Raw genomic sequence first — 12,123 nt, 5'->3', positions numbered from 1 at the left:
GAATAAAAAAATGGAAAACCTTTTATTTCAGAACGCTCTTCAGGGATACGAAAAAAATTAGGCAAGCAGAACATGAAAAGAGCTATACATCTGTGCTTGTAATGAATCCCCAAACTATAGGATATCCTTGAAAAAAAATTTACAAAAAAAATTAAGGAAATTGAATTTTCTCCTAAAATATTACATTTTGATGTGCCAATTTAAGCTCACATATAGAAGATTATTATATCTAAGATACTATACCATCAGATTTTGGCTAAGCTGTATCATTTTGTCGATATAAAGAATTTTTATAATTTGCCGGGGTCGTATTGAGCGTTTGTGAAATTCGTCTAGAAAAAATACTACAAGTTTTCAGAAAAAAATTTAACTTGTTTTGGGGTGCATTTAAGTAGGCCTATTCGATTTTGTGATAAACTGAACCATGTCACTTTTTCGGGTCCCAAAATCCACTGTGCTGCGATCCGCCCGCTGCGTTCGGCACCGGAGTTCCTCGGATGACTACCCTAGCCAGGATCTCTCACTGAACTCTCTTGATTGAGTTTGGCCAAAATCACACGTCTCGTTCCGTTAACTGCGCAATTAGTCGTAAGAGTAATGGTGCTAGTTCAGTGGTGTCACTCAACAACGCTAAATATTGTTAATCGTAGGTAATCAAAATGAAACAGAAATGTAGGGTATACGTAAGATGTTTACTCTCCATGTTCGTATCTTAAAATGCCAGAACAATTTAACAGGAAAATAACTACATAGTTCTAAAGGCCCCAAGTACAAAAGGCTGCAGTAGATGTATGCTTTCTGCATACAAACTTGCATTAGGGTACCATGTCTCTGCAGCCGACTGTACCACTGAAATCAAATCGATTATCTCTATCTTATTCTACCACTTCCACGGGTAAAATCTTCTCCTTCTTTTCAACTTGAGTCGGAACAGGGATGTCACAAACTGAAAAATAAAATATTGAAGGCTTTATACTTATTAGTTAATTCATTAATATTGTAAATTAATGTACGTTCAAAAACACATATCAATCTGATTGCTGTTCGTGGACTCCAATTCCTTGTTAAATTTTGCTTTTTGCGTATAATACCAACAGATATGTACATAAATATGTAGTATTTTTTTTATTGTAAGAATAAGTATTTATTTACAATAACAATATACATAATGGATATATATACAGATGATTACTATAACTAATTATAATTTTTATTTTTTATGTCTGTCCCAAGTTAGGCAATGGAGTGGGGTAAGCTTAGACACCATCGTTCTCGTGAGATTTTTCAAAGAAAGCCTGCTAATTATAGGTACAATTTGGGACTGTTTTGACGTTTTAAAAAGTGTATTAAGCAAGTTCATTAAGTTACACGCACCTTCCGGATCCACTTTGTCGGCGACGCAGCGGAGCATGAGTTCTGCGCGCACGGTGTCGCCAACGTCTTCCTCATCATTCACTGTAATAATAACACAATAAAGAGTGCCCATATGATATCATATAACACTAAAATTAATGTTGCTTGAAATTATATTGAAAACTATCAAGATTATTCTTGTCTGCATTAAAACGCGCGTCGCGTTGCCGGCGCTCGCGTACCGAGCGCCAACGCCATCTATCGAGCGTTATCTCGTGAAATCGGAGAACGCTCCAAGGAATAAGGGCTGAGGGCTCTTAAACAAACACAATTAGTACAAGTGGGTCGTACACATTCTATAGTATAGTTAACTTTTCTTCGTCTCATCGAACTTGTCTCCTTCTTCCTCGCGTTGTCCCGGCATTTTACCACGGCTTATGGGAGCCTGGGGTCCACTTGACAACTATTCCCAAGATTTGGCATAGGCCCTAGTTTTTACGAAAGCGACTGACCCTCCAACCCAGAGGGTAAACTAGGCCTTGTTGAGATTAGTTCGGTTTCCTCACGATGTTTTCCTTCACCGAAAAGCGACTGGTAAATATCAAATGATATTTTCGTAATAAGTTCCGAAAAACTCATTGGAGCGAGCCGGGGTTTGAACTCGCGACCTCCGGATTGCAAGTCGCACGCTCTTACCGCTAGGCCACCAGCGCTTCTCTCATCGAATTTGTGTTTCTTGTAAACATCACAAAGTTAAGGGAATATAAAGCTAATTTTTACGCTTCATCTTTACAGGCCGGATACATTTTTCAGTACTTGAGACTCAAATAAGAGAAATGTGGCTATACCGTGCCCTGCCAAGACGAGTCCAGCGAAGCGCAAGGGCACAACCTACCTTTTCTCGAAGCACTTCGTCGTTTATTTAAACCCTCATAACTTGGGCTTGGATTATCTCAGATAAACAAAATTCTCGGGTTCGGATGTCAATAGTGGTCCTATTAAACATAATAAGTTTCAGTTGCATAGCTCTTATACTTTATATTTTATTGATATCTAAAAAAAACTCGATTTCACTCACTCATTCACTGATGCATCAAAACTCTTAGGGTAGTTTCTGAAGTTCTAGAAAGCTGAAATTTGGTATGTAAGCTAGTGTTACGAGTAGAACAAAAACAACAAAAATTCTAAAACTTGGAACTTTTATCCTCCAACCCCTTAAACCAGGGGATGAAAATTTGTATGAGGGTTCCGCAAATGTTGATAGGTACTAGAGATCTGAAAATTGATATACGACCTTTTGTTATAAATAATAAAATACATACTTCAGGATTTTTAGCAAATTAAATTAGAGGATGGGATTTACCAGAATTGCAATCTTCAGCGATTTCCTTGACTTGTTCCGTCGTTAGCCGGTTGCACTTGGCGGCGAGCAGCTGGGCGCCCACCGCCTCCACATACAGGCCGTTGCTGTCAATCTATTAAATAAAAAACTGGCCAAGAGCATGTCGGACCATGCTCAGTGTAGGGTTCCGTAGTTACCCTTCCATCACCATAAGCTATACCTAATGGAGCTATTAGTACAGTAAATTGTTAACCAAGGGATGAAATGGTACCTTTCACCCGAGTTAAATAGGAAAATTTGCATAATCAGTACCTAACTAAAGTAATAGACGTATGGCCATGATTTTTTCCTTTGGACTTATTTGCAATCGGAGACTTTGCAGTCTTTGCATGTCTAAAGATCTAAAAACATTTGCTAAGTATATAAATGAAATAACACTTAACCTCGTAAGGCCCAAGGTCCTACCAATAGGACTTATTCAGTTCGATGAAATTTAAATCAAATTCAATTGGAACAGAGTTGCATTTGGTTTGTTTCATTCAATTTTCAAACAAAATAAAATCAACTGTATTCCCTGCACTATAGGTTCAAATTCTAGTGGCAAATTTAGGATTTTTCATTTCTATGGCTGGGCCTTAGGAGGATATTTTATCAAATTGCAGCAATTTTAAAATAATTTTGTTCATTAAAGCATGAAAAAGTAAAGTATAGCAATAAGTCTTAGACATTATGCATTTGTACATGCGTGCAATAAACGAATTTGAATATGAATATAAATTTTGCGGGATTGACTCTTACTTTTTAAGTTTTTACTCTTTGACGGGTTGACTCATGTAACTCTTGACAACTTTGCAAGCACAACTTACGGCTCCTAATTCCTTAAAATAGCAGCTATAATAGTCGAGGCCGAGATGTGAGCAGGCCTCGTCGGCCTCGTGCATTCTCTTCTGAACTGAGGCTGTGCTTTCTATAGCCTGAAACGATATTTTCACTCTACATTATTAGTAGATTGTTAATCTAGGGAAAGGCACCTATTTTTGTGGAGGTATAGTTCGCCCGATTCGCCAATAGGCCGAGCGAGACTGAAATGGGGACTTTTACCCGAGTTAAACACTCTACTTTTCATTTCGAATACGAGGACATGTGCATTTAAAGAACACAGCTAAGTATAAACTACAGTAGTATTTCTTGAGGCTACTTTCAATAAACAATTTAGGTAAATACCTATATTATTTATTTATGGAATTGGGAATTAAAAATCAGAATGGAAATTGTACAACAAATCCATTTAAAACCAAAATTTCAATTGCTCATCGTAATAAAAAGAAAAAACGTACTTAGAAAGTACAGTGCTCTTAAGCAGAAACGTATAACTTTCTGACTTTTTAGAACAACCCACTCTCAGTAGAGCACGAAAAATTAATTTACTTAGGTATTTACTAATGAAATTTAATTTTTAGGTATTTGTATTAACGTTATCTAATATTCTATTTATTGACAATAACAATATACATAATGGATATATACAGATGATTACTATAACTAGCTTATATCTAAAATAGGCCCTTGAGGCATTGTACCAAGGATGCTGGCGGCATTTCCTCGTTGTATCGCAATACTGATACGTTGTGCGAGGAAGCCGCCAGCTCTTCGGTCAATTTGTATTTGTATTTAGGAATGTATTTACTTAGGTATCTGATTAATCAGTAATCACTCGAACCGATAATATCGCTACACGAGTTGTTTTTGTAAAATTAGCTGTTTCATACCTTTTGGCTAGTCTGATGTTGATATTGTGTATGGGTGGATCAATTTTTTTTTGCGATTCCTGGGTTTGGATCCATAGTAAAAGTTGCTCAGTATGACCTATATATTCACATTGTAAAATATTGAAGGTTATTATTTGAAAAATCACCTGTGTAGAGTCTGAACATATTGACGATGATAACATTTAAGGGGTTTACCGAAAAAGGCTAGGAAACCGTCAGGTGTTTTTTTTTTTTTGGTTCGCTAGTTGTTTTGCCTCTTTCAGTAGGTGGTAGTATTTATTAAAACTCGAAAGATGGTCATTTGCATAAAAACCGTTCGCGCATTGCGCAACTGTGAAAACGTAAGCCGGAATTCTTTAAATTCCTTATTTACCAGAGTAACGCCATAAAATCGTCTTTTTTGTAACTACCTTACATTTGAACTATAAACGATTTCGTTGTCTTGTTTATTGTCTCCAAAAAATGTGACAGAGTGGAGCTTTTTGTATGAGATAATTTTGTCTTTAATTTTTCTCATGTAAAATATAATCTACAGCTAGAAAGACATACAATAGCACTCGACTTTTTTATTTATTTGACATAGGTTTAAGCGTGACAGAGTGGTCAGAAACAAGACAACGAAAAGAATTATGACCCTTTAGCACCATGATCGTAGCATAGTATCTAAACTACCCTTACTCAACCTCCCGAACGCCAATACCAAGTCGAATTCCCACTCACCTCTCTACCGAGCTCTAAAGCTTATTAACGGCATATTGACCCAGGACGATTCATTAGACCTATTTTCGACTCCTGAACCGAGATTCTTAGCCACAGCCGGGCGCTACCTCGAGGCTATAGTCGCCCCGAGCACCATTAGCACTAATTAGATAATATGTACTTATATTTAAATTCTGACTAACTGTTTTTGGTATAGTTATGTTATAATTCAATTCTTCTATTCCTATGTGTCATGTCTGGTGTATACTGTAAGTGACATTATAAAAATAAAATAAAATAAAAATAGTCATCTCTCTATCACTCTTCAGAGACATTGGCGTTACGTTTGCTACGGAACGTAAACGATGCAACTTTAGGCTCATCAAAGTTTTGAGAATAGTGAAATTGGTGAACGGCTTTTCTCCATTTGTTTCCGACACGCCATTAACCTGAATATTGGAACATGTAACCCACTGTTCGTTCCTTCGCGAGTCGTTTATCAGATCGTCGTTGACTTTTCATGTCGTTCAATTGTGTATTCTCTTCCAGCGCGCCGACCCTAGACTCGATGGAGTTCATTCTGCCAGCAAGGTCAATCCATTTGGAGTCTATACTACTCATCATCTCTGCTATGTCACTTTTAATCTGAGATAAATCCGTTTGAATTGCCTGGATAGCCGAGAATCGAGTCTGTAAAGATGACACTTTGGTTAAAATATCAGTTTTACATCACCTGTTCGGAAAAGTCCGTTTCTTCCCTGCCAGGAGGTATCGAAGTGGCACTTTTCTCTTATCGAAAACTATTATTATTCTTTGCATCCATATTTTTTACCTTAAATAATATCTTGAAACGTAACAATCCCCTCATAGGTGATGTGAAAAGCAGTATATGCCACATCCACATCGTCACTACGCTCAGGATACTATTTATGAATCCCTCGCTACTCTCGAGATTTTATTATGGAATCCTTCGCTTCGTTCAGGATCCAATATATGCCCTCGCTGTATTGACATTTTGCTCCCCTATGTCTAACTATAAACAGCGCTTCTGGATAGGATGATGATAACTTCATAAGTAACTATTATTTCCAATGATATTTTGCTGATACGAATAAGACTTGATTACATTAGTTGAATATATATAGTAGCTTTTGCCCGCGTGTTCGTGTGCGCGGAATTAGTATGCTTATAATATGCTTTTTATTGATCCTACTTCCGTTTTTAAACCCTTACGGGATGATTTCGGGAATAAACATAAAGACAGTTTATTATTCAAGTAGGCAATATTGCAATGCGCTTATGAACGTCAAATAAAGCTACGCCGGCTCTAACCCTACACCTCTGACTCGAGAAGATTTAAATCCCCCCTCCTTGGAGGAGGGTATCCCAATATGGACCGGCAAGAAACTCATCGGGACCCATCTCTTCAAAACATTACACATAGCTAAATAATAAAATCTATTATGTATCCTTTCCCACAACTCAAATTATCTACAAACCAAATTTCTTCTAAATCGGTTCAGAAGTTATTGATTCATGATTCTATATACTAACTTCTCCCCCCCCCCATTTTCAGTCGTTAAGGTGCCGTGGACTCAGAGAGCGGAGTTTTTTAAAAATCGTACCGCTATTTTAGATAACAATGCGGTTGCCAAAAATTTAATTATCAATCCTGAGAATTTTCTCTAGCGACTTCATCGATTCGAATCCTGATTTTTAGGGTTCCATAGTCAACTAGGAACCCTTATAGTTTCGCCATGTCCGTCTGTCTGTCGGTTTGCTTTGCTACGTGATCATTAGCCCTAGAAAGCTGCAATTTGGCATGGATAGACGTACAAATACAAAGCGCTGCGAACACTGAGCATGGCCCGACATGGTCTTGGGCGATTTCTGACTTTGGCTCGATAGAAAAAAGCACGAACATAGGTCTAAAACGCCTGTAAACATTTGTAACAATTTATGCACAAACTATACCTAAATATGCGCAATTTCATTTTTGAAGGAACTCGTCGATTACTTTTTAGGGTTCCGTAGCCAAATGGCAATAAACGGAACCCTTATAGATTCGTCATGTCCGTCTGTCTGTCCGAAGATGTCACAGCCACTTCTTTCCGAAACTATAAGAGCTATACTGTTCAAACTTGGTAAGTAGATGTATTCTATGAACCGCATTAACATGTTTATACAAAAATAGAAAAAAACAATAAATTTTGGGGGTTCCCCATACTTAGAACTGAAACTCAAAAAATCTTTTTTCATCAAACCCATACGTGTGGGGTATCTATGGATAGGTCTTTAAAAATGATATTGAGGTTTCTAATATCATTTTTTTCTAAACTGAATAGTTTGCGCGAGAGACACTTCCAAAGTGGTAAAATGTGTGTCCCCCCCCCCCCCCCCCCCCCGTAACTTCTAAAATAACAGAATGAAAAATCTAATAAAAATATATGATATACATTGCCATGCAAACTTCCACCGAAAATTGGTTTGAACGAGATCGAGTAAGTAGTTTTTTTTTTAATACGTCATAAAATTTAAAAAAAATTTTTTTTCATCAAACCCATACGTGTGGGATATCTATGGATAGGTCTTTAAAAATGATATTTAGGTTTCTAATATCATTTTTTTCTAAACTAAATAGTTTGCGCGAGAGACACTTCTAAAGTGAAAAAATTTGTGTCCCCCCCCCCCCCTGTAACTTTTAAAATAACAGAATGAAAAATCTAAAAAAAATATATGATATACATTAGCATGCAAACTTCCACCGAAAATTGGTTTGAACGAGATCTAGTAAGTAGTTTTTTTAATAAGTCATAAAATAAAATGATTATTTTTTTCATCAAACTCATACGTGTGGGGTATCTACGGATAGGTCTTCAAAAATGATATTGAGGTTTCTAATATCATTTTTTTCTAAACTGAATAGTTTGCGCGAGAGACACTTCCAAAGTGGTAAAATGTGTGTCCAAAGTGGTAAAATGTTGAACGAGATCTAGTAAGTAGATTTTTTTAATACGTCTTAAATGGTACGGAACCCTTCATGCGCGAGTCCGACTCGCACTTGGCCACTTTTTTTTTGTTAAAATTTACAACAAATTAAAATTCAAAAACATGATATCCGCGTTCCCGATTACGCACATCCATCTCGCTCACGCTTAATACACTCTGTCAGAGTGATTGAAGAACATGAAGCTACGGTGCCTTAAGAGATGATTTCTGGGATACAATTTATCCTATATCCTTCCCCGGGACTCCAACTATCTCTACCTATATACCAAAATACAATGAAATCGGTGTCGCAGAGGTATCTAATAGACACAGACATACTTTCGGATAATTATAAATATTAGTACCTACGGATTACAATCCATCATATAAAAGTCAATTAAAGTTCAATAGAAATGGCAATAAAAATTTAAGAAGCCAATTAATCTTAAATACTACGAAATCAGTGTAATCACCCTCTTTTTTAAGGACAATCATAATTTTATCTATAGTTTATACACTTAGTAAAATAAAATATAGCCGGTCAAACAACTTTGTCAGTAGAAAAAGGCGCGAAATTCATATTTTCTATGTGACGCAAAGACGATAACCCTTCGCGCTTACATTTTTTAAATTTGCCGCGTTATTCAACTCAAGGAAATGGCTTGACAGACTATATATGTTAATTATCTTAAAATTCCTTTCGTTGTCTTGTTTTTTGCCCCAAAAAGTGTGACGGAGTCTAGCTTTTTGTATGACATGAAATTTAGTTTTTAATTTTTCTCATGGTAAATGTAATCTACAGCTAAAAAGACATGCAATAGCACTCGACTTTTAATTTATTTGATTAAATACATAAATACAAGCGTGACAAGGTGGTCCAAAACAAGATAACGAAAAGAATTTCGTCCCAATTAATAATAAGTATTTAAATGAATACAACTTTTGTAAAAATGTCAGACATTGTAAATATGTTAAACACTAACAAAATCTGTAATGTTTTTTTTACGGAAGGTGGAGATAAGGAACGCAATCTCCATGTATCAAAAAGTGTCATCAGAAAACTTTAAATAGGTGGCGCTACAATACCTAGAGTACAGAGTACTTGAACAAAAAAATCAAATCTATACAGCGCAATTCACTCCGTCAATGACGCCTAGGTTCTTAGCTACTCTAGCGCTACTCTGGAGAGATTTGGAACTATTATTTATAACTGACAGCTGGACACTTGCAACAGTTCTACCATAAGAGATGCCACTACTCTTAATTCCACACTCCATAGTTATTTTATAATATTTTGACATTTCTATTGAACTCAACATTCATTAAAAAAACTATACTTACTGAAGAATTAACCAATCTGCAGCACAAAACAGCCGCCACCAGCGTATAAAGACACGTCGCCATCTTTACAAAATGGCTGACAATTGTCAATTAGGTAAACCGCAGGAAATGATATTCAACAATTTGTGATAATATAAACTGTTGTTTAACTAAACTCAGCACGTGTTTAAATACAAATCGGCCACCTGTTTAGAACCCGGTGGTGACTCACATGGGAAGTTGTGACAACGATTAACTTAGGTTTTTAGGTCGGGCTAAGTTAAGTCTGCAGCGTGTTTCATAGCACAATCTGCAAGTGTTGTTTTAAAACGTTATAATTTCATTTATGATCACGTAATATTAACCTTAAGTAGATAATATGAGTAAAATAATAGATAAAGGTACTCTAATTTTTTTGGCGTTACTAAGTTTGTCCTAAAATTGGACGAGAACTAGCGCACAAAACAAAATTCCAGGCGCAAAGATGCCCAAAACGCTCGCCGCATTATCACTCAGTGCAAACGCCTTTTTAATGGAGATAGTGCCATAATTGGGCGTAGTCTAAATAATCTTATTGATAGATGCCAAAAAGTGGTTACTTGTCACTTTGCAAAAACTATATTTTACGAAAAAAAAAAACAGGAAAATCCATTTTAAATGCCAGATTTACCAATAATAATTACTTTTTATGTACAAATACATTAAAAAAAATGAAACAATAAAAAAATATTATAAATTTCTAATATAATAAATTATTAATAATTTACATAAACTCTTTTTTTTTGGCCTCGGAAATGCGTGGTTAAAACGTGTTTCTTTGGGGTTCTGTTACACCGTGTATATTTCACCGTATTTATATTTTTGGACCAGCATCTTCTGACAGTCCTTACCAAGGTTTCCTGGTATTTTTTTATCATTTATTCAAATTATATATACCTTACTAGATAGGTAAATTGTCTTTTTACAATAGCTATCTAATTGACTCAATTGAGCTGGTTCGGAGGTGTTTTAACGTTGGTGCATTTGCATTTTCATTTGTAAATAAAGCTAAGAGTCACAGAAAACGTGACGTCATTGTATTTTTATTATGTATTAAACTACATAATACACTATAAATCCCCAAAATATACACATGCATTTAAAAGATTTACCATATCATGCATGGCTAGATTAAAACGTGTAGTATTTTAGTTAACGAATTATAATTTGCACCAGTTGTTCATAAAACTTTACAGTACATATGGTGCTACTTTACCGCACTAGTGCGAATATTAGCATATTACGTTACTATGTCGAACATTTAAAGGGCCATATGTACTGTAAAACGTTGTACGATACATGTGCGAATAGGTAATCCGCAACTCGTGTCGATTTAAAACACTCCCATCGGTCGTGTTTTAATTTATCGCCACTCGTTTCGAATTTCCTATTTTTTGCACTTGTATCGTAATGTCCTATTTCAACACACTTGCTCAAAACGATGTTTTTATTCCACCGATTTTTGGCTCATAAGACATTAAACACGCGTGCTTTTTCAGTATATTACACTTGGGACTTTTTCATTATATTATCCGACTGAGTTAAGAAGGTAACTGATTGCAAATAATATGCATGGAAACGGAGCCTTCTCAATTTGGTCGAGTAATACATTTTTTTTAACCAACTATTAGGATTCAAATGTTAGTTCAAAGAGGTTTTGTCACACCAAACATAATTTATAGATTAAATTATCTCGTAAATTACATTAATGTATAAACATAACATTTTATCGATTTGATCTCCATCCGTCGAAAAGAAATACAAAAATATTAGCTTTTTTACATTTTTAGGGTTCCGTAGCCAAATGAAAACAACATATACAAATCACACAGGTCGCGCAAATTAATTAGGCAATTTACCGATGCGCTGTTCACAATCATGCTTAGAGTCAGACCAAGATAAGATGGCAGCGATTTTGACAGACCAGATAGTGCAAGTGTTATTTTAAACGTCAAACTTCTATGAAATTATGACGTTTACTTAAAACTTGCAATAGCTGGGCTATCAAAATCGTTGCCAACTTAGGTAAAGCCTGACCAGGAATATATGATCATGCGCCATGTTGCGGAATTTCATTGTAACTAGTTTCTTAGACTGGCAATCATTTTAATGTTACATTCTGGTCTTCATGAAGTTTAGCACTGTTTGAAAAAAATGCAAATGCTTGGTGTTTAGAGAGATAAAAGACGCTATTTTTATTTATTTAATCATTTATTTCAAGTAACTTTAGACTCATAAGTATGTTAGTATGCACTTATGCTATAGGTATTAAGTATTCTTATAAGTGTTGAGGAGTTCCCTCATTTTCTCATCATCAGAACTGGACTATTACAAAAAATTACTTACTTCACACATTGAACGAAGTAGACAAATCGCCAAAAGTGAAATAGGTACGCGCCGTTGAAGAATTCAGTTCTGCAGCAGCTCACCAGCACCAGCACCACCGGCTGATCAGCAGTTCCACTTATTGAGTGAAAATGCTTAGTTTGTCAATGAAAATCCAAAAATCTCTGCATGTAATATATACTTAAAACAAAAAATAATTTTCCAAATTTGTAAAAAAATTACGAAGTTCTAAGGTAAGAAACACATAAAAAACATAAGTATACATAT

At 35.6% G+C, this 12,123-nt stretch overlaps 1 protein-coding gene across 2 annotated transcripts; it reads right to left on the bottom strand.

Moving 5' to 3' along the window:
* Positions 1-463: 463 nt before the first annotated feature.
* On the bottom strand, positions 464-11,499 carry LOC133531677 (uncharacterized). 2 transcript variants are annotated; one of them, XM_061870039.1, is made up of 6 exons: positions 9,493-11,499; positions 5,638-5,853; positions 3,562-3,669; positions 2,717-2,828; positions 1,375-1,455; positions 464-946 (listed from the first exon to the last, which is right to left on the bottom strand). In XM_061870039.1, exons 1-6 carry the CDS (start codon positions 9,553-9,555, stop codon positions 876-878), a joined length of 651 nt encoding a protein of 216 aa, XP_061726023.1. In that variant the 5' UTR covers positions 9,556-11,499; the 3' UTR covers positions 464-875. The 2 variants fall into 2 exon arrangements, with proteins under 2 accessions (XP_061726023.1, XP_061726024.1); XM_061870040.1 differs by lacking the exon at positions 5,638-5,853.
* Between the last annotated feature and the right edge of the window lie 624 nt (positions 11,500-12,123).

The sequence above is a fragment of the Cydia pomonella genome, chromosome 25, assembly GCF_033807575.1.
Source record: "Cydia pomonella isolate Wapato2018A chromosome 25, ilCydPomo1, whole genome shotgun sequence".
In the NCBI taxonomy this organism is placed as follows: Eukaryota; Metazoa; Arthropoda; class Insecta; order Lepidoptera; family Tortricidae; genus Cydia; species Cydia pomonella.
The sequence above is the reverse complement of the archived record's forward strand: the minus strand, read 5'-3'. Positions and strand labels throughout refer to the sequence as shown.

Bases quoted from the DNA above. Each gene is read 5' to 3' on its own strand.
- LOC133531677 (XM_061870039.1), bottom strand. From the start codon at position 9,555: ATGGCGACGTGTCTTTATACGCTGGTGGCGGCTGTTTTGTGCTGCAGA. The intron at 3,670-5,637 runs GTGGGTTACATG...ATATCGTTTCAG, and splicing joins GACTCGCGAAGGAACGAACA to GCTATAGAAAGCACAGCCTC. The intron at 2,829-3,561 runs GTAAGTTGTGCT...TTTATTTAATAG, and splicing joins ATTTTAAGGAATTAGGAGCC to ATTGACAGCAACGGCCTGTA.